The following is a 26827-nucleotide window of genomic DNA, read 5'->3' on the forward strand; positions in this document are numbered from 1 at the left end:
AGGGGAAATCCCCTGAGAAATGCCCCCAAGTCCAGGCTCCTCCAGGGGTAGAGGGTATGACCTGGGAAAACTGCTCTGCATGGCCCAGCCATGGTGCCACGTCCTGCTTAAAGTCGTGTTTGTTCAACGTTCGGCCTGTTTGCCTAGCCTAGCCCCGGCCAGAGCATGTCTGAGCCAAAGCCTTCCTGGGGCTGGAGCCAGCGCCCTGCATTGCACGTGTCTCCCTGGGCACATGCTGCACCTCCCCCTCCTTACCCCCCCCACATGTATTTCACCATGCACATGCTCACCTTTACATGCACCCCCCCCCCCGCCTGGAGCACATATGCACATACACACACACACACGCCTGTACTCCCCACTATGAACCACCCCATCCCTGTACATGTACATTTATCTCCTACCACACACACTGCACCCATATATGTGCATGCACACACCTCCCCCCAGCCACATGTTTCTGCACACACGCACGCCTGGACACCCCTGTACATGGACACTCATGCGCACACACCTCTCACCACACACACACTGCACCCATACAGGCATATGCACAGACCTCTCCCCCAGCCACATGCTTCTGTGCACCCCGCCCCCAATGCACACGTGCCACAGGATGGCTGTAAGAGCCGCCCTGCACCTGCTCTCCCAGCCCATACCAGACTCATTCTGCACAGGGGGAGAATGGTGCTCCACTTAGCACCAGTGTGTTGGGCACCGGGTCATGCCCCCCAGCCACCGGCCCACAAGCTCGACGAGTGGAACCGCTAAGGGTGCCTCTGCACTGCCCAAAGGGGGCGCTACCCTGAGTGAATGTCCAGCCCTGGGCTGGCAGGGTGCTGGAGGGTGGGGGTGAGGCAGCCCAAGCCAGGCAGGCTGCAATGGGCAGGCAGCAGTGCAGCCATAATTAGGCTCATGGCTTCATGCTCTGTCCTGGCTCAGCTGCAGACCCCCAGCACAGCACAGTCCGCCCATGGTGCCCAAGGCCAGAGATGCTGGAACTAGGGGTGCAGGGGGTGCTGCAACACCCCCTGCCTTGAAGTGGTTTCCATCATATCCAGGGTTTACGGTTTGGTTCAGTGGTTCTCAGCCCCCCACTGTATGGATTGTTCCAGCCCCCCTGTGCGAGGCTCTAGTCTGGAAGGGGTGGGATTCTGGGGAGATGGGCTTGGCTCCCCCAGTAACTAGCTCCTGCCCCTCCAGTGCTTTGGCCATGGCTGCTACCCCTCAGGTCCTGGGGGATTTCACATGAGCCTTTGTCTGAGGAGCTGCTCCATAAACACCCCTTCCCTGTAGCTTACAGCTACACAGCCTCCCCTAGGCCCGCCCTTCTGGCAGCCAAGGGAGGGGAAGAGGGCACTGGGTACACCTGCCTCTGAACCCTAGCAATACTGTCCTACAAGGATGACATGAAGCAGGCACCCCCGCAAACTACTTCCCATGACCCCAGCTGCACCCCGTCTGGTCCGTACATTGCTGACATTATTTATCCCCACTTTGTAAAGTATGTGCAGCAAAATCCTGCTCCTCAATAATGGGCTTTGCCACACCTTCGCTCCCCGACCAAATTATTCCAGCCTGGCCCCTGCAGGGCTGCCAGCGTGGGAGCAGAGACTAGAACCCAGAAGCAAACCCCATTCAGTGCCCTGAGCCATCTGATCCTGCCCGTGTCGGCTTTCCTTCCCCACTCACCTCTGGCAGCCCTTTAACCCAGGCCAAGTGACTCCGTTGCCAGGGGTGCTCTTACCCCGAGAGAGCTGTAAGGCCCAGCATCACTCCAGCTCCCTCCCTGCCCCACAGCCCAGCCAGGTGGGTTTCAGTCTCTACGCTTTCCCCCAGCATCTGTCCAGCCCTGGCCAGCGTTCTCCAGCGTGTCCCTTTGTGATAGCAAGGGGCCCCTAGCCAAGCACAGGATACCTGCTGAGCTGCCACGAGCGTTGCAGACACAGGTGGCTCTGGCCCCGGCCTTAGCCCTGCTGGCTTTTTTGGGGCTTCTGTATCACACGGCCAACTCCCAGCTGTGTTGCCTCCTGCCCTCCCCTCTGCCTCAGCAGTTCCCGTTACCCATATTTCCCTCTCCGCTTGAACCTGGGTGGTGCAGATTGCTTGATGGAGGATCTAGGCAACAGGAACCATGGCTCTGGGTGCCCCACTGAGAAAACAGGCTAGGAGCTCGGGCACTAACAGTTAAGGGGCAAAACAGAAGAGCCAGCAAGCGGCCCTGGAACAAAGCCAAGCTGGTGTTGAGCTGTGTGCCACACAGCGATGGGTGCACCGGGGTTGCAGAGATATCCCAGACAGGCTCAGGAACCCTTAGACACCCATTGCTTTGGGCACCTAACTCCCTTGGGCTCCTTTGTAATCCCCAGGCCTGCCCTTTCCTCATAGGTGCAGCCCTGGCCCCATGTGATGTGGATTTTAAGTCAGTGTAGGAGGGAATCATGCCGTTTCTGGTCTCCCTTGACTCTGTGGCTGCTAGTAGCCCCCCAGATGGAGAGGTGAGGACATCCTGGACCAGGAAGAGTGGGCTGGATGTGCCTGCCTGGCCCAGCAGCCGCTGGAGAGGTTTGGCCCTGGGCTGTAACTAGGGCTCCTAGGCATGACAGTATATACAAATAATCAATTCAGCACTGAATTAGATGAACAGTGGAAACATCAGAGACAAATAGCCTGAGCCCCAGCTCTTCCCCTCTGCACCTCACGGCCCACCGGGGCAGCCTGGCCTGCAGGGCCACGTGCCACAGGAGTCCAGCTACAACCCCCAGCTCCAGTGAGCGGTAAAATCAGCAGGGAAACTAATGGGGCGTAAACCCACCAAACGCTCAAGGACGGCATTGTGCCGCAGAACTGGGCTCGGAGCAGCAGAACCAACAGGAGGACGTGCTTTTCCAGCCATATTCAAACACAGCTCGCTTGTGGGTGAGCTCCTAGTTCGATAACAGATGCGATAGCAACCGGGGAGGCCCCTGTGTTTCCAGGCATTCAAATGGCAGCATGTTACAGCCAACAGCCCCATGGCCAGGGCCCTCCCTGGGAGAGCCACATTGAAGTCCCCGCTTGGAATCAGGCACATCCCAGCTGGGTGCTTCACCATGGGGCTATTCGAGGGGTCTCTTGTTTTCAGAAATGCCCTGGAACCATCCCAACCTGCGTCTGCTATATACAGACACGTTCCCACAAAAAGCTTCTCCCTCAGTGACTTGGCATTAAACAACCCCCACCAAAGAACACTTTTGGACAATTCGCATCCAGCTCAGCCTCTGAGCTGCCGTGTGACCACGGCCATTTCACTTCACCCCTCTTGGCACCTCAGTGTCCTCTCCCACCTCTGGTCTTGTCCCTTTAGACCGTGAGCAATTTGAGACAGGGGCTGGTTTCTTACTAAGTTTGTGCAAGGCCTGACAGTGGCTGGGGCCTCTAGCTGCCATTCTACCCCAAATAACTCATACTAGGTTGGGGCTGTTTGCCAACCCAGTCTGGGAGCTCTCAGTACACCAGCAGTCCCCATCCGCATGTCTTGATATGGAGCACTAACCCCCCCGTTGCAGCCCCACAGGGGACACCTCCCCCATTGCGATTGAAACCTGGCAGAATAGATGGCAATTTCTGCTCAACCACCAGCACTGGCAGGGGCTTTGCAATGTGAGCAGCAGGGCACAGGGCCCTGCAGGAACCAGGAGCCTCCACACAAGGATCAATTCACACATGCAGCCACTGGTTGGGGGAGCCCAGCTGGGGACCTTGTGCTGACTGGGGCAGGTTCTCAGCAGCTTGGGAAGACCAGTGCTCTGCCGGGCTCCCCAAACCCAAGGCACCTGAATCCAGCAGCCACCTAAAAGGCTAGCCATGGTGTGCCGAGCAGGCAGGGGACTCACAAATACAACAATTTGCTTAAAAACATTTTTTAATAAAAAAAAATAAAATCAGTCGTGTTTGTCTTGCTCCATCTGACCCCTTAAGGCAGAGGGGCTGGGCAGGGGCCTTTCCATTCTTGTGTCCAAGCTCTGCCACACATGGGGGGACATGAAAAAACAAGTCACTGGTCCCCACCACTAACACACAAAGGACACGCAGCCCCCAACCAGCCTCAGGGCAGTGTTTTATCCGGTGGAGTAACAGAGGGCAGTAGCATTTCAGGTGAGAAGAGGCCCTGCCCTGCCCCCAGTGACACGGGAATCCAAGAGGTGGATGACCCGAGGATGCCAATGGGTGCCAGGGCAGAATGGCATGTGGAAGGCCAGGCCAGAGAAGAGACGTCTGGGTGCAGGTTCTCCCAGGGTGGTCCGTCAGCTCAGTCCAAACAACCCAACACAGCTGCCTGCTCTGCAATGGGGTGAGGCTGCAGGAGCAGAGCGAGGGGGTGTTTGCAGTGAGGGCCCCCACAGGGGTTGGGGGGTAGGCACAGCAGTGGTTTGCTCCGAGCCTCACCCATGCCCGCTCATGTCCTGCCCTCCGCCTGGTGGCTGAGCAGATGGAGCTGCAGCCTGGGGAGATCGCCGAAGGTGGCGTGGCACTGGTGGCATGAGGGATGGTGCCCGCGGAGCCGCATGTGCTGTTTCAGTGACCTCTGGTACACAAAGCGCTTGGCACAGACCACACAGATGTAGGGTCCCAGGGGGGGCCGGCCTCGCCTCCGCTTCTTGGGTGGGCGGCCTCGCCTCCGCCCCTGGGGGACAGGCTCCAGCTCCTCCTCCTCTTCGTCCCCACTCTCCCCTGCCCAGTCCTCCCCAGAGCTTCCCCCTGGGTCGCTGCCCTCCCCTGCTCCCTGCTCCGTGTATGTCACTTGGGACTGGGACTGCCGGAAGTTGTAGGGTTTGTGCCACGCTCCCTGCTCGGCCCCGAGCTCCTCGGAGGGGCCTGGCAGCTGTGGAGGGGCTGAAGGGGGTGGTGGGGGCGGCAGCGGAATCAGGGGCTGTGGGGAAGCTGGCAGTGGTGGGCCTAAGGGAGGTGGGGGTTGCAGGGGGGCTGATGGTGGGGGGGGGTGCAGGGGCTGGGATGGGGCTGGCACTGGCAGGGGGTGTGGCCCATTCCCCTTCTCTGCTGCCGTCCTGCTGCTGGTGAGCTCACCGTGCTGCTCTCCTGCTGGCCACTGAGCTTTGGCTGCAAAGCAAAGAGGAGACAGGTCAGGAACGTGGCGGGTGGACGACCATTCATGGTCCAAATAACAGCCCCCCTGAATGGGCAGTGAGGGCCCAGCCCCCAAGGAGGAAGCACGCTCTGGCAGGGGAGAGGAGTTAGACGGAGGATTCAGCCCCCGAACCTGATGGAAAGGGGGTCCGCAATGGAGGTGAGGGCCAAATTCTGATGTCCCATCAATCTGTGCACCCCCATGACTCCAGCAGGGAGTTCCGGGGCTGACCCCCGAACCTTTCCCCCTTAAAAGGCCCCCTCACTGCCCTCCCCCCAACTCTAAGCAAGGAGAGCCATGGTAGAGCCTCCCTTGCTCAGAAAGGCGCATGCATTTGGGGCAATCCTCCATATTTCCAGTGCTTTCCCTGGGCCCAGGGTCCCAAGTGACATGAATCCAGCCCCCCCCAGGCAGGGAGGCAATCGACTCGTTTTGTGGTTGGCACATCCCCCCTTTCCATGCTCAGCACAGGGCATGGCCCAGCCCTAGCCGGGAAGGCAGGGTGGCCAGCTTGTCCCTGGCAGCCGTCTTGCTGGCACAAGCCACACCGAGCTTTTGTAACAAATGGGACCACATGGGAATTGCTCTGGGCCCAACCTTCCTGCAGTAGCTGACAGCGGAGGCTGGGAAGCAGGAGCCGACCTGCCCGGCAGCGAAGCGTTGTGCCCTGCGGTCGGTATACGGTACCTGGGGCTGGGCGCAGCACTCGCATCCTTCTGGGTACCGGTCCTTGCAGAGTATGCGCGTCAGTACTCCCGGCTCTCGTGCCCGTGTCCCTGGGGGGCACGACCATCTGGGGTGGGATCTGAAGGATGATCTTGGTGCCCGGGGGCAAGGTTGCCGGGTTCAGTAGGATCAGGCCGTTACTTATCACTCCTGTGAGTGGGTCTGAGGGAGGGATGGTCAAGGGGACTGAGACAGGGGCCAGTGAGGCCAGGGCCATCGATGTGGTTGAGCTGTGGGGCCTTACTGCTACTTGGGCTGGGGGCCTGGCTGGGATGGAGCTTGGGGGCCTGGCAGCTAGTGAGGCTGGGGCAGAGCCTGGGGGCCCAGTCGCTAGTGGGGCTGGGGGCCCGGCTTGGGTAGAGCCTGGGGGCCCAGTCGCTAGTGGGGCCAGGGCTGCAGGCCTGGTTAGGGCGGAGCCTGGGGGCCCGGCTGCTAGTGGGGCTGAGGGCCTGGCCGGGGCAGAGTCTGGGGGGTCAGCTGGGGCAGGGCTTGGGGGCCTGGCTGCTAGTGGGGCTGGGGGCCTGGCCAGGGTGGATCCTGCCGTCGAGACAGAGTCAGGGACTCTGACCAGGAGGGATGATGTCTCTGGACTCCTGGTGCTGTTTTGCCCCGGCTGGGAGGCACGGGACTGGGACTGGGATCGGCAGAAGTGCCCTCCCGTGTACTGCACCCCACAGTGAGCGCAGGTCTGCGGCCCCTTGTGCAAGCTCTTATGGAAGAGCAGCTTGAACTCGAGGGTGAAGACAGCGCCGCACTCGTCGCACACAAAGGCCTTGTGGCGACGCTGGTGCAGGCGCAGCAGCATGGGGCCGGCGAAGCTCTTGTCGCAGTCCTCGCAGCGCAGCAAGGGCTTGGGGGCCAGGGTCTGGGGCTGCCCCACGTGGCTGCGGATGTGCGCCAGCAGCTCGGCCTGCGACACAAAGCTGCGCTTGCAGTCCATGCAGGGGAAGGGCCGGATGCCCTCGTGGCGCCGCAGGTGCTCTTGCAGATCGGGGGCCGAGGCGAAGACCTTGGGGCACTTGGAGCAGCTGAAGGGGCGTTCCCGGCCCCCGCTGTGTACGCGCTGGTGCTTGGTCAGGTTGGAGGAGTCGGTGAAGGACTTGCCACAGGCATGGCATGAGTACAGCGCCTCCCGCGTGTGGATCCGCAGGTGCTTCCGCATGTTGCTGCTGTTGGCGAACTTCTGGCCGCAGGTGGGGCATGGGTAGACACGCGGAGCCGTCCCTCCCTGGGGACCCCCCTTCCTCTGCCGCTGCGGAGGGGGCTCAGCATCTTCCTCCGCGGAGCCACCAGGAGAGTCTCCCTCCTCCTCTGCTGAACGCTCCTCCGCAGGGCCCCTGGGTCTCAGGGAATAGCCCCCACGGCTGTCCGGGGCTCCCTCCGAGGGCTGGGCAGGGGAGGAGGGCGAGGAAGGTGGCACTGCTGGGCTGCCGGCCTGGCCCTTTACATCTGCAGAGAGAGGCACGTGATGAAATGCCCACCCTGGTGAGGCTGCATCTAGCGGAGCAGCTTACCTGGCATCTCAGCCTCCCCCACCTCTTATGCTCTCGGCCCAGTTCAGCCATTCACCCAATTGCTCTTCAGCCCCACAGCACTAACCCACGGCTGCCCTCCGGACCCTGCTCTCAGCGCCTCGGAGGGGAGCTCAGAACACAGCCAAGCCCAGAGCTGGTCACTGGCGGATGAGTTAAACACAGGCCTCGACCCTGACAAATGCCGACATAGGCATCCCGCCCCCAGAGTACTTGCGGGGATGGAACGAGGGCACTGTCCCCATGCCCTTGCGTTAACACCACCCCGCTCCTGCCAGCTGGCCCAGCACAGTGCTCAGGCACCCAATGGGGATGGAGGACAACGCCTGAAGCCCCAGAGCCAGACACTGCTGCTCCCCCAGACAGCCCAGAGCGTGGCTTTGCTCGAGATTGCACATGGGTCACAGAGGAACCACTACTGAGGTCCCGTCCGAGTCTCCATCCTGCTCCAGCTGGGAGGTTCTCAGATGGTGACGCCTGGAGCAGAGCCCCCCGTCCATGGAAAATACAGGTGATCTCAGGACAAGGGTCTACACATGAGATGGAGTCTCAGCCACAGACCTAAACAATCAGACTGACCACATGGTGCTTGAATCCCACCAGAGACAGCCAGACAGGAAGGGACCCACAAACTCTCCCCTGACTTTGGGAACCTACCCGTTCTCCCAGTGCGGCTGAATCCCCGCAGAGCGCATTTCTTCACTGGCCCCCTCTCCCTCGTTCTCCCACACACTTCCTTGCTCTGTTCACACTTACCACCCCCTTGTATGCCTTCTCCTGTTGGGGGTAGATGGTGGGCAGGAAGCGCTCGCCTGGTCCCTGAGCTGGGTACAGCCTGCCAGACCCCTGCCCTCCCCACTTCCTCAGCATACAGCATACATACTCTCCTAGTGCTGCCTCATGACACATCCAGCTGTGGGCTCAGCATCAGGAAGTGCAGCCCCCAGGTGGATCCACCCCCAGCTCCCAAGTCCCTCCCCTCAGAGGTCCCTTCCCCTTCCCCACAGCTGTGGGTCTCACGCTCCTCTCCAAGGGGAGCTGGATTGGAGAGAACCAGCACTGCACATGCACAGCCTCACTCAGCAGGGGCAGCCCTGGGCTGGCCAGGTGGGGGGAGTCCTTGCCACCAACCCACACTGGTCACAGGGATGGCAGGAGCCTAACCCCAGCTCTGCAGTAAGACCCTTCCTGGCTCTGCCCAGAGAACAGCCTGGGATGCCCCGGCACTGGGCACACAGCTCAGCCACAGTCCAGGCTCCACGCATGAGCACTCGTCTACATGGGAAAGAGATACCAGTATAAGCCAGGTGTAGAGTGTCATGTAAAGTGACAGCTGCACCGGCGCACCATACGGATCCCCCTCCTGGTGAATGCTGCACCGGCGCACCATATGCCCCCTCCCCACCCCCGATGAATGCTGAACCAGCATGCCATATGCCCCCCCCTATTAATACTCATGCTGGGATAAGGGAGAGCGTTCAGTTTATGTTGCTTTGGAAGGAGTTTAGCTAAAGCCCTCCAAAGTCACTTTTATCCTGGAGCCAGAGGGGCCACAAGGGGGTTTGCACCAGTCTAACTGCACTCATTTAACAGCGGGGAAACTTTCCCACACGGACATGTCCTGAGGGAGCCCTGGGCTCCTTCAAGTGTGTGCTCCAGGGAGCTCCGGCCACCTGGCAGACTAGATAAATCCTGCTCAATCCCATGGCAGTCTGGGGCCTCCCTGTCAGGGCTGGGAAGGGAACAAACAGAGACCCAGGTAAGTAACAGACTCTAGCTCCCTGACACTCTACAGCCTTGTGAGCAGATTCCTTCAGTACAGGCCTCACTTTGAGCCTGGGAGGAGTCCTGATGACCTCTGGGACTGACCATGTGCTTCGTTGCCTTGCTGAACTGGGGTCTTTCTGGCTGGCTGTCTAGGCTTTTCCCCTAGTGCTTCCCATACGGTCACAGCCTGGAAGCAGGAATATCTGTACCAGCTATGAAAACACAATTAGACACCTGAGCTTGCGGCATCAGCATTCGCTAATTCTGAGTGAGCAGCTGCATGTGAACTCACTGCATGGGCACCATAGCATCTGTTAGCGGAAAAGAGATCTCCCCTTTGAGATCTGCCCTCGGCTACGGGGAAAAGACAGTTACCTTTTCCGTAACTGGTGTTCTTCGAGATGTGTTGCTCATGTCTATTCCACAATAGGTGTGCGTGTTCGCCATGTGCACTGGTGCCAGAAGTTTTTCCCCAGCAGTACCCGTAGGGGGGAGTGCCCCCCCAGCGACCCCTGGAGCGGCACCTGCCTGGTGCTGTATAAGGGGGAGCTGCGCTTCCCCCACCCTCAGTTCCTTCTTGCCAGACAACTCTGACAGAGGGGAAGGAGGGTGGGATGTGGAATAGACATGAGCAACACATCTTGAAGAACACCAGTTACGGAAAAGGTAACTGTCTTTTCTTCTTCAAGAGATTGCTCATTTGTATTCCACAATAGGCGATTCCAAGCTATATCTGTTGGAGGTGGGTAGGAGTTCACAAGTTCTCGGGACAGAGTACCTCCCTGCCGAACCCGGCATCATCCCTGGCCTGGGAGACGATCGCATAGTGCGAGGTGAACGTGTGAACCGAAGACCACGTGGTGGCCCTACAAATATCCTGGATGGGGACGTGAGCCATGAAGGCAGCTGATGAGGCCTGCACCCAAGTCAAGTGTGCCCTCACAACGGGTGGCAGGGGAATCCCCGCCAGCTCATAACAGGAATGGATGCACAAAGTGATCCACTTAAAAAGTTGCTGAGTGGAAATTGGCTGACTCTTCGCCTGCTCAGCCAAGGTGATGAACAGTTGTGAAGACTTTCTGAATAGCTTGGTCTGCTTGAGGTAGAAAGCCAGAGCTCATAGATACTAAGGTCAGAAGGGACCATTATGATCATCTAGTCCGACCTCCTGCACAGCGCAGGCCACAGAATCTCACCCACCCACTCCTGCGAAAAACCTCTCACCTATGTCTGAGCTATTGAAGTCCTCAAATCGTGATTTAAAGACTTAAAGGATTAGATAATCCTCCAGCAAGTGACCTGTGCCCCATGCTAGAGGAAGGCGAAAAACCTCCAGGGCCTCTTCCAAACTGCCTTGGAGGAAAATTCCTTCCCGACCCCAAATATGGCAATCAGCTAAACCCTGAGCATATGGGCAAGATTCACCAGCCAGATACTACAGAAAATTTTTTCCTGGGCAACTCAGATCCCACCCCATTTAACATCCCATCACAGGCCATTAGGCCTATTTACTATGAATATTTAAAGATCAATTAATTACCAAAATCATGTTATCCCATCATACCATCTCCTCCATAAACTTATCGAGTTTAATCTTAAAGCCAGATAGATCTTTTGCCCCCACTGCTTCCCTTGGAAGGCTATTCCAAAACTTCACTCCTCTGATGGTTAGAAACCTTTGTCTAATTTCAAGTCTAAACTTCCCAATGACTAGTTTATATCCATTTGTTCTTGTGTCCACATTGGTACTGAGCTTAAATAATTCTTTTCCCTCTCTGGTATTTATCCCTCTGATATATTTATAGAGAGCAATCATATCTCCCCATAACCTTCTTTTAGTTAGGTTAAACAAGCCAAGCTCCTTGAGTCTCCTTTCATAAAATAAAAGTTTTCCATTCCTTGGATCATCCTAGTAGCCCTTCTCTGTACCTGTTCCAGTTTGAATTCATCCTTCTTAAACATGGGAGACCAGAACTGCACACAGTATTCTAGGTAAGGTCTCACTAGTGCCTTGTATAATGGTACTAAAACCTCCTTATCTCTACTGGAAATACCTCTCCTGATGCATCCCAAGACCGCATTAGCTTTTTTCACGGCCATATCACATTGGCAGCTCATAGTCATCCTATGATCAACCAATACTCCAAGGTCCTTCTCCTCCTCCGTTATTTCTAATTGATGCATCCCTAATTTATAACTAAAATTCTTGTTATTAATCCCTAAATGCATAACCTTCTCACTATTAAATTTCATTCTATTACTATTACTCCAGTTTACAAGGTCATCCAGATCCTCCTGTATGATATCCCAGTCCTTCTCTAAATTGGCAATATCTCCCAGCTTTGTAATCATCCGCAAACTTTATTAGCACATTCCCACTTTTTGTGCCAAAGTCAGTAATAAAAAGATTAAATAAAATTGGTCCCAAAACTGATCCTTGAGGAACTCCACTGGTAACCTCCTTCCAGCCTCACAGTTCACCTTTCAGTAGGACCTGTTGTAATCTCCCCTTTAACCAATTCCTTATGCACCTTTCAATTTTCATATTGATCCTCATCTTTTCCAATTTAACTAATAATCCCCCATGTGGCACGATATCAAATGCCTTACTGAAATCTAGGTAAATTAGATCCACTGCGTTTCCATTGTCAAAAAAATCTGTTACTTTCTCAAAGGAGAAGATCAGGTTGGTTTGGCACCATCTACCTTTTGTAAAACCATGTTGTATTTTGTCCCATTTACCATTTACTTCAATGTCCTTAACTACTTTCTCCTTCAAATTTTTTTCCAAGACCTTGCATACTACAGATGTCAAACTAACAGGCCTGTAGTTACCCGGATCACTTTTTTTCCCCTTTCTTAAAAATAGGAACTATGTTAGCAATTCTCCAATCATACGGTACAACCCCCGAGTTTACAGATTAATTAAAAATTCTTGCTAATGGGCTTGCAATTTTGGGTACCAATTCCTTTAATATTCTTGGATGAAGATTATCTGGGCCCTCCGAATTAGTCCGATTAAGCTGTTTGAGTTTTGCTTCTATCTCAGATATGGTAATATCTACCTCTATATCCTCATTCCCATTTGTCGTGCTACCATTATCCCTAAGATCCTCTTTAGCCTTATTAAAGACTGAGGCAAAGTATTTGTTTAGATATTGGGCCATGCCTAGATTATCTTTAACCTCCACTCCATCCTCAGTGTTAAGCGGCCCCACTTCTTCCTTCTTAGTTTTCTTCTTATTTATATGGCTATAGAACCTTTAACTATTGGTTTTAATTCCCTTTGCAAGATCCAACTTTACTTGACTTTTAGCCTGTCTCACTTTATCCCTACATGTTCTGACTTCAATAAGGTAGCTTTCCTTGAGGATCCCTCCCATATTCCACTCCTTGTATGCTTTCTGCTCTTTCTTAATCACCTCTCTGAGATGCTTGCTCATCCAGCTTGGTCTACAACTCCTGCCTATGAATTTTTTCCCCTTTCTTGGGATGCAGGCTTCCGATAGCTTCTGCAGCTTTGATTTAAAGTAATCCCAGGCCTCCTCTGCCTTTAGATCCATAAGTTCTTCAGTCCAATCCACTTCCCTAACTAATATCCTTAATTTTTGAAAGTCAGCCCTTTTGAAATCAAAAGCCCTAGTTGCAGATTTATTTTTGTTAATCCTTCCACTCAGTTTGAACTGAATTAGCTCATGATCACTTGAACCAAGATTATCCCCTACAACTATTTCTTCTATGAGGTCCTCACTACTCACCAAAACCAAATCTAAAATGGCATCCCCTCTAGTCGGTTCAGCAACTACTTGATGAAGGAATCCATCAGCTATCGTGTCTAGGAAAATCTGAGCCCTATTATTATTACTAGCACTGGTCCTCCAGTCTATATCGGGAAAGTTAAAGTCTCCCATGATCATACAGTTTCCATTAGTATTTACTTTATTTAAAACATTAAAAAGGGCTGTATCCATATCCAAATTAGATCCCGGCGGTCTATAGCACACCCCAAGCACTATCCCAGGGGAGGCTCTACTAGTTTTCTTCCCCAATGTAATTTTTGCCTAGATGGACTCTGTCTTATCCATTCCATCGCTTATTTCTTTACATTCTACCTCATCATTGATATACAATGCTACTCCACCACCTTTACCTTTATTTCGGTCTTTCCTAACCAGCACATACCCTTCAATACCTGTAGTCCAGTCATGACTACTATTCCACCATGTTTCTGTTATCCCTATAATATCTGGTTTCACTTCCTGCATCAGTAGCTCTAGTTCCTCCATTTTGTTACCTAGATTCCTCGCATTGGTGTACAAACATCTTAATTTTTGCTGTTTGGCCTCGCTCACATTCTGTACTCTATTAGGCATGGTCATTCTACAGCTAGTATAACCTATTAGACTGGTATCCACACTGCCCTTTCTCCTTATATACATTCTCCTACCTACGACTGTATCCTTTCTTACTTCGATTTCTTCCCCCTCAATGCTAAAATCCGGCGTGGAGATTACCTGGAGATGTCCCCCCAATTCCTAGTTTAAAGCTCCCTTAATCAGTTGTGCCAGCCTCCATCCTAGAAGTCTGTTGCCTTCCCTACTCAGATGAAGTCCATCCTGAGAGAACTGTCCTCTGTCCATGAATGCCTCCCAGTGGCCATACATCCCAAAGCCCTCCTTATAGCATCACTGCCTGAGCCATCTGTTGATAGTCATAATCTTGTCACACCTTTGTTGCCCTTCTCTAGGAACAGGCAGAATCTCACTAAAGATTACCTGAGCCTCGATTTCCATAAGTGTCTTCCCCAGCCTAGCATAGTCTCCCTTAATACTTTCCAGCGAGAATCTAGCCGTATCATTTGTTCCCACATGAAGGATAATTAGGGGATTCTTTCCCGCTCCCTTTAGGATCCTTTTCAACCTCAGGTCTACATCCCGTATCTTAGCATCTGGAAGACAGCACACCCTTCTATTCTCTGGATCAGCTCTGGTTAGAGGCCTGTCTATTCTTCTCAGTAAAGAATCCCTGATCACATAGACCTGCCTTTTCCTGGTGACAGTGCTATTCTCCAGTCTCTGCCCTGTTCCCTCTGGCTGCAAGTTCTTTCCATTCCTATTCTCCTTTGTAATCCTCTTCAACCCATCCTGTATCCTCCTGGGGCTCATATTTGGTGTAGTCTCCATTGATTTCCTCCAGGGCAGATTGGAGAGGCCCTGGAGGTTTTTCGCCTTCCTCTGTAGCATGGGGCATGGTTGACTTGAGGGAGGCTTCTCTGCTCCTTGAAGTCTTTGAACCATGATTTAAGGATTTCAATAGCTCAGACATGGGTGAGGTTTTTCATAGGAGTGGGTGGGTGAGATTCTGTGGCCTGCGCTGTGCAGGAGGTCGGACTAGATGATCAGAATGGTCCCTTCTGACCTTAGTATCTATGAATCTATGACTCTTCCCCTTTTCCTGTAACACTAGCCGCTCTTTTCTTCCTTGCTCTTCCACCTTCAGTGACTACCTGCTGAGCCCCTTCTTCATTTTCCAACTCTGCAAACCTGTTCCTAAGCTCCATTTCTCCTTCAGTAGCCCATCTTTTCCTCTGCCTGGTTCTTTTAGTACATGCTTCCACAGACCACTTTCCTCACCCAGGCTCCCCTCAGAATTCCTCAGTCCTGCTTCCATCTGGAAGTCTGAGCTTTTCCCTTCAGATACCTCATGTCTTTGCTCCATAATCTTCTCAAACCCCTTCCTAAACTCAACCAGACTTTCCACCTGCATCTCCAAGCCTCGGATCTTTTCCTCCATCAGCTCTATCAGACGGCATTTCATGCAGACAAAACTCTTCCAGGTCCCCCCTCCAGGATCATGTACATACCGCAGCTTCCACATCCAGTCATCCTCATTGTGTCTTCCACTACACAAGTCACTCCCACTGCTGCCTCCATAGCTGTCACAGCCTTCCCACCTAAATCCTGTTAATCTGGGAAACAAATACCACCACCCACAGCAAAAACAAACGCCTCAATACAAACTCCCCCTCAAACTCCCCTGTTTACAGCTCTGTTTGCTAGCTCTTGTGCCACTTCAACTGTCTCACGTCCAGCGTGTGGAGATGGTCGTTCCTCACTAGTCGCGTGAGGCTTGGGGCAGAGGACTGGTAGAAAAACGTCCTGACCCATGTGGTAGGCAGAGACCAGCTTCGGGAGGAACGCAGGGTGTGGTTGCAACTGGACCTTGTCCTTATGAAAAACCATATACGGTGATTCGGGCCCTGAGCTCCGAGACCCACCTGGCCGACATGATAGCTACCAGGAAGGCCTCCTTCCATGAGAGGCGAGATCAGGAACACGTGGCCAGTGGTTCAAACGGAGATAGCACCCCTCGCTAGGCCCCCCCGGAGCAGAGCCAGGGGCATCGTCGATTCTGCCGGGTCACAAATAGGTCCACCTGGGGAGTACCCCACCTTTGGAAGAGCAGATGAGCCACTTCCGTGTGTAGAGACCACTCGTGCGGAGAGGAAAAATCTCTGCTCAAGTGATCCGCTCTCACATTCCTTGCCTGTTGATATAGAACATCGAGGCCATGTTGTCCGTGAGGATCCTGACTACTTTGCCCTCCAGGTGCGAGCGGAAAGCCATACTTGCCAGTCACACCGCCCTGAGTTCCTTGACGTTTATATGAAGGGGTAGGTCTTGTAGAGACTACAGGCCTTGGGTCTGAAAGTTCCCCACATGGGCCCCCCAACCCAGGTCCGACGCGTCGAACACCAGCTCCAAAGATGGGGCCCTGTGCCTGAATAGGACCTCTTGGAGCATGTTGGTTGGGACTGACTACCACCGCAGGGAGGTGATCACCAAGTTTGGCACGGTGAGGACTTTGTCCATTCTGTCTGTGGCCTGGGAGAACCGGGAGGCCAGCCAGAGCTGGAGGGGCCTAATCCTAAATCCGACGTGACGGATCACATATGTGCATGCAGACATGTGACCCAGCAGTTGCAGGCAAGCCACCGGGAACCTTGTGACTGAATCGATGAGCCCTTTCAGGGTTTCGAACCTGTCTGGTGGGAGAGAGGCCCTGGCTGACGTTGTGTCCAGTAGCGCCCCGATAAACTCTATGCGTTGGACCGGGACTAACGTGGACTTGGCGCTGTTTATCAACAGGCCCAGGGCAGTACATGTGGACAGGAGGAGCGCCACATGATCCCTCACCTGCGACTGGGAGGTGCCTTTGACTAGCCAGTCGTCCAGATATGGGAATATTTGGACCCCTAGTGTCTGAGGTTGGCTGCTACCACTGCCATACGCTTTGTAAAGACCCTGGGGGCAGTGGACAGACCAAACGGTAGGACCGTGAATTGGTAGTGACTCTGTCCCACCATGAAACGGAGGAAACGTCTGTGCCCCTCAAATATGTGGATGTGGAAATACGCATCCTGTAGATCGAGGGCAGCGTACCAGTCCCCAGGATCCAGGGAGGGGACAATGGAGGCCAAGGAAACCATGCAGAACTTGAGTTTCACCATGTAGTGGTTCAGGCCTTGCAGGTCTATGATGGGCCTGAGCCTCTTTGGCCTTCGGGATAAGGAAATACCGGGAGTAATACCCCTTGCCCAGGAACTCCTTGGGCACTGCCTCTATAGCTCCTAGGTCCAGGAACCGTCCCACCTCCTGCAGAGCCTCGTGAGAAGGGTTCTCCAGGAGGGATGGGAGCTGAGAGCGGTTTGGTGGGGAGGAGGTAAACTGAAGGGTGTAACCTCAGGAAATGGTGTTGAGGACCCATCGGTCCGAGGTGAGCCGCGACCATTCTGGGAGGAAAGCACACAACCCATTGGAGAAAAGGAGCTTTATTGGGGGTAGGTCCCTGCTGAGAACTGGTGGGGTACCCCTGAGCGTCCCGTCAAAAGCGACTTTTGCCCGCCTGCCTGCCCTTAGAAGACCCAGGCTGGGGGGCAGGCCAGGATTGCTGTTGCGGGCACTTTCTATAGTCCCGCTGCTTTTTGTGGGCGGCCTCGTACTTTGGGAGGGCGGCCTGAGCGGGAGCCTGCTGCGGATTGAACTTGGGTTTTGACAGAGGAGGGACATAGAGGCCCAAGGTCTGGAGGATTGTGCGGGAGTCTTTCAGGTCATGCAGCCTTGTGTCTGTTTCCTCAGCAAACAGAGCCTTTCCGTCGAAAGGGAGATCCTGCATGGACAACTGCGCTTCACTGGAGAGCCCAGAGAGCAGAAGCCATGATGCCCGTCTCATGGACGCTGCCGAGGCCATGGACCGTGCGGCCGTGTCCGCTGCATCCGAAGCGGCCTGCAGGGATGCCCTTGTGTCGGCCACCGCCCCTTCCTCCACGAGCGCCTTAAACTCCTTCTTATCGCCCTCCCAGAGGGAGTACTCAAACTTGGGGAGGGATTCCCAGAGGTTAAACTCATAGCGACCCAGGAGAGCCTGATGGTTTGCTACTCGTAGCTGAAAACTTGACGACGAATAAACTTTTCTCCCAAAAGTATCCAGCTTCCGAGAGTCTTTTTTTGGGGGGTCAGGGCTGGTTGCCCCTGCCACTCCCTGTGGTTGACTGACTCTACCACCAAGGAGTGGGGTGCTGGGTGGGTATACAGATACTCGTGTCCCTTCGTGGGTACAAAGTACTTGTGCGCCACCTTTTTAGAGATGGGGGCCAACGAGGCTGGTATTTGCCACAGGGCATTTGAAATTCTTGCCACCCCTTCATGGAGCGGCAAGGCCACCCTGCCCAGTGCTGAAGGGGACAGCACATTGAACAGGGAGTCTTAGGGCTCTTCCATCTCCTCAGCCTGGAGGTGGAGGCTCGCTGCCACCCTTTTTAGGAGGTCTTGGTAGGCCTGGTAGTCCTCCTGTGGGACGGAGGGGGGCGGGGCCACAATCAGCTACTCTGAGCAGGGCGAAGCCAATGCAGTGCTTTGGGTGTCATCCGGCACCAGAGGATCCATCACCTGGTCGGACTCCGGGCACGGTACCGAGGACACAGATCCCACCGACCTTTTTTCTGGCGGTCTAAAAATGAACGCCGACAGTGCTTCCGAGGCCCCGGCCACTGAGTGAGCCCTCACCAGGGGCTGCGCCGGAGGCCACAGTGCCCATTGGTACCACTGGGCCAGCCATTGTGCTTGCTGAGGCACCGGTAGGGCCAGCTGGCTAGCTTGGCGTGTAGATGGGCGGCTGCGAGGGGAGGTCGGGCTGGCGAATGATCCGCTGCTGCCTCTGGACCAGGAGAATCTGTGGTGCTGGGACCTACTTTGGCCATGGGACCGTGTTCTTGACCCGGAGGAGCAGCACCGATGGTAGTAGCTGCTCCGTGAACGGCCTTGATGGGTGGACCTGCGTTAGCGAGATGCTGGCGATCGACGCCCGGGGCTACAGTGCCTTGGCGGGGACTTGGAATGGGAGTCTGAGCGGGAACGGTACTGACAATCATGCCACGACCGACTGTGGTATCTCCTGCAAGACGAGGACCGTTGGCAACGTCTGCCACGGTCCCGTCTATATTCGCTTCGTGAAAACGAGCAGTGCTGGGAGTCCCAGTCAGACAGCACCAATCTGGACAGTCTGGCCGGCGTCGAGGGCAATCCACGGGGACTGAGCCCTGAATGGTCGCTGGGCGGTGAGGATGTCGGGAATGTTCCCTCGACCGAGACCGGTGCTGGGCCGGTGGCAACTGCAGTGATCCCAGCGACGGCTTGCCCCTGGAGCGTGGGGCCGACATCAGTGGAACTCCATGCACCGGCATGGACATGACGTCCCTGGCTGCCTGGAGGGCTTCAGGCGTAGATGGCATCCGGACATCCGGAGAGGACTGCTCTGAAGGGGCCAGGCTACTCCGCTTAGCATGAGTTGGAGGCCTAGAGACCGATGGGGACTACCCGACATGGGCCTACCCTCTGTCCCAGACTTCCCTCGGTGCCGTTGTGAACAGGGAGTCTTTCCGGTCCTCTTGGCGTGCCCCATGGACAGGGAGAGGTGCCAACTGCACGATGGTACCGGACGCTGTGGTGCCAGGTACCGGTTCGGAGCGGTGTGCTGGGGTCAGGGCCAGCGCTGACTCCATCAGGATGGCCCGGAGCCTAATGTCCCTTTCTTTTTTGGTCTGGGGCTTGAAAGACTTGCAGATCTTGCACCTTTCTCCCAAGCAGCGCTGACAATCTGCGTGTGGGTCACTCCTTGGCATAGAGAGCCTACAAGAGCTGCACGACTTAAAGCCTGGGGCATGCCCTGGCCTGGGCTCAATGACTAACTAAACTAACTGAATTAGCTAACTAATTACAGGTACTACTGAACAAACGAAGAGTTCTGGGGACGAGCTGCAGTGAATCATAGAATATCAGGATTGGAAGGGACCTCAGGAGGTCATCTAGTCCAATCCCCTGCTCAAAGCAGGACCAACCCCAACTAAATCATCCCAGCCAGGACTTTGTCAAGCCTGACCTTAAAAACCTCTAAGGAAGGAGATTCCACCACCTTTCTAGGTAACCCATTCCAGTGTTTCACCACCCTCCTAGTGAAAAAGTTTTTCCTAATATCCAACCTAAACCTCTCCCACTGCAACTTGAGACCATTACTCCTTGTTCTGTCATCTGCTACCACTGAGAACAGTCTAGATCCATCCTCTTTGGAACCCCATTTCAGGTAGTTGAAAGCAGCTATCAAATCCCCCCCTCATTCTTCTCTTCCGCAGACTAAACAATCCCAGTTCCCTCAGCCTCTCCTCATAAGTCATGTGCTCCAGTCCCCTAATCATTTTTGTTGCCCTCCGCTGGAAATTTTCCAATTTTTCCACATCCTTCTTGTAGTGTGGGGCCTAAAACTGGACACAGTACTCCAGATGAGGCCTCACCAATGTCGAATAGAGGGGGGACGATCACATCCCTCGATCTGCTGGCAATGCCCCTACTTATACATCCCAAAATGCCATTGGCCTTCTTGGCAACAAGACCACACTGTTGACTCATATCCAGCTTCTCATCCACTGTAATCCCTAGGTCCTTTTCTGCAGAACTGCTGCCTAGCCATTTGGTGCCTAGTCTGTAGTGGTGCATGGGATTCTTCCATCCTAAGTGCAGGACTCTGCACTTGTCCTTGTTGAAGCTCATCAGATTTCTTTTGGCCCAATCCTCTAATTTGTCTAGGGCCCTCTGTATCCTATCCCTACCCTCAAGCATATCTACCTCTCCTCCCAGTTTAGTGTCATCTGCAGACTTGCTGAGGGTGCAATCCACACCATCCTCCCGATCATTAATGAAGATATTGAACAAACCCGGCTCTAGGACCGACCCTTGGGGCACTCCACTTGATACCGGCTGCCAACTAGACATGGAGCCATTGATCACTACCCGTTGAGCCTGACAATCTAGCCAGCTTTCTATCCACCTTATTGTCCATTCATGCTACTTTAACTTACTGGCAAGAATACTATGAGAGACCATGTCAAAAGCTTTGCTAAAGTCAAGGAAGAACACGTCCACTGCTTTCCCCTCATCTACAGAGCCAGTTATCTCGTCATAGAAGGCAATTAGATTAGTCAGGCATGACTTGCCCTTGATGAATCCATGCTGATTGTTCCTGATCACTTTTTTCTCCTCTAAGTGCTTCAGAATTGATTCCTTGAGGACCTGCTCCATGATTTTTCCAGGGACTGAGGTGATGCTGACTGGCCTGTAGTTCCCAGGATCCTCCTTCTTCCCTGGAGCTCAGCAGTTCCAACGCACCTTCACTGGCGGCAAGAAGGAACTGAGGGTGGGGGGAGCGCAGCCCCCCTTATTCCATGCCGGGCAGGTGCCGTGTGTGGGGGAGGGGGAGGACAGGCTCCCCCCTAAGGGTACTGCTAGGGGAAAAACTTCCGGCACCAGTGCATGTGGTGAGCACGCACACCTATTGTGGAATACACATGAGCAATCACTCGAAGAAGAACTGGAGGTCACAGTCACTGGGGTAATGCAGGAGAGGAGAATGGCACTATGGACAGGTTTGTCCAGTGCCTGTGTAAAGGGGCTGGGGCCACAATACCAAGCTCATCATCATCTGGGCCGAGGCCTATGGATACAACACACGATTACTACTCTCCAGTAACTAGGCCAGACCCTCCCTGTCCCTGTCCCCTGGGCCATCAATCACAGCAGTGCAAAGCAGGAGAAACATGACCAGCTCCAAATGGCAGCATTATATGCTCACGGACATAATGGACCCAGAGGGCCCCTGGGTTTGTTAAACACATCTCACACATTCATGATGGGACCTCTGCTGAGCCGACTAGCCCATGCATGGCACAGGGACCCCAGGAGCACAGGGCTGTGACAGCTGCTCACAGACTAAAAAAGCCAAACTTGAAAGCAGAGTAGCCCAGCAGTTCTCAGATGCCGGGCTACCTGCTGAGCGGGATTGCAGCAGCCAGACACTTTGCTCCCTTGTGAGCTGCATCTGGCTGGAATCTCGTAACAATGGATGCCATTGACAAAGCTATTTCCTTCAACACGGGCCTCATGCAGGCCGAGCAACATGCAAGGTAGCACACAGCCCAGCATGGCAAATCACCCAGAAGAGAAACGCCACTGAATGGTCTGTGTAAATGCAGTGAGGAGGATGAACCACACAGGAAGCCAACAGATGATGGTACAGTGTGTGCCAGCGAAGTTTGCCATTTGAATGCACTCGAGTGCAGAGGCTGTCAACACTCTCATCAATTCATCCCCAGCATGCAAGAAGTTGATGGGTATCATTTTCTAGTACCATGATCAATTGCACCATTTTCAGGTCCCTATGCAAGTTCCAGCTGAGTGGGGACGTGCATTCGTCCAGGCTCACTCTAGATCGACTGATCGGGTGGAGGTTTCCTGCCTGGTTCCTAGCTTCCAGGCAGAATTTGCAGGAGTGCTCAGCACTTGTCTAACCTGGCTCCTGCTGAAAGCTGGGGGCTCTGGGAAATCCTAGGCTGGGAGAACAATGCACGCTGGGCAGTCACCACAGCTGCGCATCCAACTGCATGCCAAGAACCAGGCAGAGGCATAAACGGAAGTTTACAGGCACGACCGTGGCAACTGCCTGCCTGATTCTGGATCTGCATGTGTAGCTCAGACGCACGGTTCTGGCGTATGTTGCTGGAAATCAAGCCCTCTTGCTACATTCTGCTCAGCAGCTCTACTTCAGAGGAACTGATGCTGGGGCCAGCACAGTCTCGCTGCTATAGGGGGTTTTTCCTTTAACACTTAATGGCTATTTTTTAAAAATAAGCCTATGACAACGACTTCCCAAAACCCAGCCCAGCTCCACAGCTGCCTCCATGGCCAATGCTGTTTCCTGTTCAAAGAATTCTAATTCAAGGGGCTCGGAGGCTTCCCCAGCACAGTCAGCAGGGCTCCAAAATAACAGGATCATCCGACCCTGAGAACTGGCAGCGCCAACTAGCTCCAAAGGTTCCAAAAATCATGACAGCGAGAAACAATAAAGCCACGAGGACCCTGGAGAGACGCTTAATTCTCCACCGGCCCCGGGGAGAGCACCCGCACACCACAGCACAGCCTACTGCTGTTGCTCTAACAACCTAAAACGCCCTGGGCTTTATGGGTCTGGATGCTACAGGGATTTGGGACCTTTGGATTCCTGGTCCCCAGTTCCCACTGGCTCAGTGGCCTGGTGTCCAGCCATGCACAAGAGAAAGCACCCCTACAACTAGCTTCTTGGCTGACAGGCTCCCAGAGCAGCCAAATGACCCTCTCTGTCTTAGTGCCAGAAGCTGCGGGAGCTGCAGAGGAGATAGCTCTTGTACCCTCAACAGCCAGTTTATTGGGTGGGCCACAGGAAGTCAGTGTTAGATGGACAGGGAGTTTTGCACTTGGGGAGGGACATGCAGGGGTGTGAGGGCGAAGGCTGGAGCAGGATCTCAGCAGAGGGGAGTGGAAGCTGCAGCACAGAGGGGTCTGTGGAGGCCATGGTGGGGTGGGGAGAGGGAAAGGAGTGTTTGGGGCCCAGGCTGAGGTTCTGCGGAGGCCGGGATGAGGCACAGAGGATAGGATGTAATGACCAGAGACAGTTTATGCTGAACACCAGGCTGTTCTTTCCCATGGTGAGGTCTATAGGACTGGGAATCTTCTCCCAGCTATGGGGAGGGAGCCCCATCGCCTGGGTCGTGGCTCAGTCACTGGCTCCAGAGCAGCACCGCTCAGATGGATTACCAGGCCTTTTCCGTCGGCAGCCACGGTTAGTGTCATTCGTGCTGAGCTCTGGAAAGCTCCAAGTGCCCCGGTGCACCAACCCCGGAGACAATCTGGCACGTACACCCAAGCGTCACCTGCGAGACGGAAAGCATCCACCCTCCAGAGACGTCTGCATGTTAAACCCCACAGGGCCCCTGCTGCTGCCCGCGTCATCCCGATGGACGGCGGGGCGGAGCTGCCTCTGCAGCTGGGGCTCCCATGTCCCCTCCCACTGGGCTGCGAGCTCTGCACTTGCCCAGCAGCGAATAAATGCTGCATCTGGCACGTGACACAAGGCTGGGCGTAGCCCTTGGCAGTCGCTCAGAATCTAGCGAGCTGAGTGGTTAGCGAAATGTCAGAGTCTCCTGCGAGCAGGGCTGGGCAAGGGTTCCCTGAGACACAGGGCAGAGCTCCTCTGTGTGAATCCCAAAGGCTGCTGTGCCCAACTCCCCTAAGCTCAGGATCCCAGGCTCAAGGGGCTGCACCAACTGCAGAGCACGGAGAGTGCCAGGCAGAGCCCCACAGCCCCCAGATCACTCGGCTTCCCACCTGCACCTCCCCTGCTGAGCCCCCTCCCAGATCCCTCCTCTCGCCCAGGCCCTTCCAGATCTGTGCACAACAGGCCACTGCTCTCCCCACCCCCCCAGTAGGAAGGTGTTGCCTCAGGCCCCAACAGGGATCCCCATATGCATGTGCCAGCTTGCAGAGTCCCAGCAGGGAGCTGGGTATGCCCTGTACCTCCCTGAGTCTTCGCCCAGCCATCTCCCTCTACGAGGGACCCCCAGGTGCCCAGCTGCACTCAGGACCCTTCTCACAGAGCTGGGCAGCACCGGGATGGCAGCAGATCAGACCAGGTCATCCCTCCTCCTCCTGCCTTGCTTGTGCTGGCATGGCAGGAGACCAATGGCCCCTTCTGAGCTGTGCCAGGTGGGCTGGGCAGGACTCAGGTCACCCCAGTGACACCCTCTCCCCCATTACCTGCTTCCAGAGCCTTGCTCTCCACCCTGTCTGCGTCGTAGGCAGGGTCCTCCCGGATGAACTCATCGTCCAGGTCCATGGGGTCACCCCAGCACCATTTACCTGTGAAGAAAGCACATTGGGTGGGAATCTGGGGGTGTCTCATCAAGGCAGGAGCTCAGAGCGACACCTGGCCCTGCCAAAGCCACCGGGCAGGGAGATGCAGGGGAGAGGGCAAGCTACGCCCAGGTGGGTCTCTGGGATTAGGGGCACATCTCTGGAGCTTTCAGTGCCTGGCTCCTCTCCCCAACCCTGGCCTGGGACCCACCTTCACTCTGCTGGGCTCTGTACGAGCACGCAAGGATGGCAAGTGACATGTTGGCATCAGAGCTACTACACAGTCCTGAGCCAGACCAAAGTTGGGGGAGCACTGGGCTGGGAGAGGGACTGGGGCTGGGCAAGGGGAGAGCTAGGAGCCTTGGGGGTGTCTGAACAAAGCAGACATTCCCTGTTGTGCTAGGAGATCCAGGGCTGGGGGAACTGGCTCCTGGAGAGGGACTGGGCCAGGCAGCATCTAAACCCAGACTGGACAGAGCCCTGGGGATGGTCTGTAGGGAGCCATCCTGCTGCGGCCGCAGGTGATCTGACAGGGATCACCCAGCTCTAAGTTCCCTGGGCTGGTGAGCCGGCCAGCCCACAGGGGTATGGGCACCATGCTTCCAGGGCACCTACTCTTCAGCAGCACGGACGAGGCCGTGTCCTCCAAATCCTCATCCTCGGGCCTGAGCTCCCACTGCTGGATCAGCTCATTGATCTCCACATCCAGCTGCTGGGCCTGCTCGTCGAGGCTGCTGGTGCCACCCTGGAGCGCCAGAGCCGCCCGGAGAGATGGCTCCTGGGCCACGCTGGAGGCCTGGTGCGGAGCTGCGGGAAGGAGGGGGTTAGAAAGAGATGGTCAGTGTGTTGCTTTGCTCAGCCCTATAAGGGTCTGCCTTTTACCTCCCCATCACCAGCTCTGGGTAGGAGGGGACACCGCTCCCCTCTGGCTGCTGGATTTTGGCACTCCCCATGTAATAAAGGGAGAGGCAGGGAGCTTCTGGGGTAAAATTTCCCCACGCATGGCCTGGGCCCCAGCTCGACCGCACAGCAAGGGTGCGAGCAGTGCGCAAGGCCTTGTTCAGCCACCTGCACTGGGCAGGGCGGATCCCAGCCGGTGCCCAATGTTGGGAGCTTCATGCTTGGCGTACACATTGGGGTCTCTCGGGAGTGGCCATTGCCCTGTACCCCTAGCGTGAGGTCACATCTGATGATGCAGAGGAAAAGTGAAGCCTGAGCTGCCACAAGACCGGGCAAAGCAGCAGACAGAGCCCTGGGAAATTCCCTTCTTTAAAGAAAGAAAACTGGTCCATTTAACAGGGCAGGCTGGGGTTTGCAGAGCCCCACTGAACTCATCACATCCCCCCTGGCCTGCCAGCACTGCATGTAGTGACACAGGGCAGTTTGGGAAGTCTCCATTCCTGAGTTTTGCAGGGAAGGGGGTTCTCACGGCCCCTCCTCTGCCCCACGGTAGCAAGAAAGCAGGCCCCCTTCTCCTCACAATTTGTTATAGTGGAGCCATTTTCCCTCTGGCATTCAACTACAACAAAACCCCTCCACATATCCTTCACACTGAAATCCCTCAGGGCTGAGAGCCCCTCCCTCTCCAGGGATACTCCAGATCAGCCACAGCCAGAGGGTCACCCAAAGAACACATGAGGCAGCAAAGACAACATGGTCTGGTGGATCAGGGACCCCAGGTCTAATCCCGGGGACAGCTCAGCCCTCTGTCCCGTCTATGGGGGGGGGAGAACCTCAGGGTCAGTGTCCCTATGGGGAACAAAGCCCCAAGCACAGCTTGTGGATTCTAAGGCCAGAGAGGTACATTATAATCACCTCGTGCAGGGGTTCTCACAATGAAGTGTTTGGTGGCCGATCCGTCAATTTTTCCTAATATTTAATTTTAGGAAAAACAAATAAATATACACATACACACGTCCAAATCATTGTCATTTATTTATGTAGGAGTTTACTTTTATTATTGAGTCTGCAAAAAAAACAAAGTAATGTACAGTTGTTTCTATTCTTTACTAGACCCAAACAGACCAGAAACACAAATAAGGTGCTTTGTATGTTTTGTTTTGGTTGATTTTGTTTTTGTAAAAACAAAAAGTTCTTGGGGCACCTTAGAGACTAACAGATTTATTTGGACATAAGCTTTCGTGGGCTAAAACCCACTTCATCAGATGCATGGAGTGGAAAATACAGGAGCAGGTATACATACATGAAAAGATGGGAGTTGCCTTACCAAGTGTGAGGTCAGTCTAACGAGACAATTCAATTAAACAGCAGGATACCAAGGGAGAAAAAATAACTTTTGAAGTGGTAATGAGAATGGACCATTTCAAACAGTTGACAAGAAGGTGTGAGTAACAGCAGGGGGAAATTAGGTGTAGGTTTTGTAATGACTCAACCACTCCCAG

At 54.7% G+C, this 26827-nt stretch overlaps 1 protein-coding gene across 4 annotated transcripts in view; it reads right to left on the bottom strand.

Annotated features, from left to right (window-relative positions):
* Positions 1–3886: 3886 nt before the first annotated feature.
* LOC119847971 (zinc finger protein 628-like) overlaps positions 3887–26827 on the bottom strand; it is a 53233-nt gene continuing 30292 nt past the window's right edge. For 2 of the 4 annotated variants that reach the window (XM_043502090.1, XM_043502089.1), the window contains exons 5-9: positions 25041–25232; positions 24330–24431; positions 11853–11855; positions 5816–7303; positions 3887–5100 (exon numbers count right to left, since the gene is read on the bottom strand). In XM_043502090.1, coding sequence (XP_043358025.1) covers positions 4439–5100; positions 5816–7303; positions 11853–11855; positions 24330–24431; positions 25041–25232 — 2447 coding nt within the window. In that variant the 3' untranslated portion in view covers positions 3887–4438. Of the gene's footprint in view, positions 5101–5815; positions 7304–11852; positions 11856–24329; positions 24432–25040; positions 25233–26240; positions 26295–26827 lie in introns of all 4 variants that reach the window. The other 2 variants (XM_038383261.2, XM_038383265.2) reach the window with 2 other exon arrangements.

The sequence above is a fragment of the Dermochelys coriacea genome, chromosome 24 (genome assembly GCF_009764565.3).
Source record: "Dermochelys coriacea isolate rDerCor1 chromosome 24, rDerCor1.pri.v4, whole genome shotgun sequence".
In the NCBI taxonomy this organism is placed as follows: Eukaryota; Metazoa; Chordata; order Testudines; family Dermochelyidae; genus Dermochelys; species Dermochelys coriacea.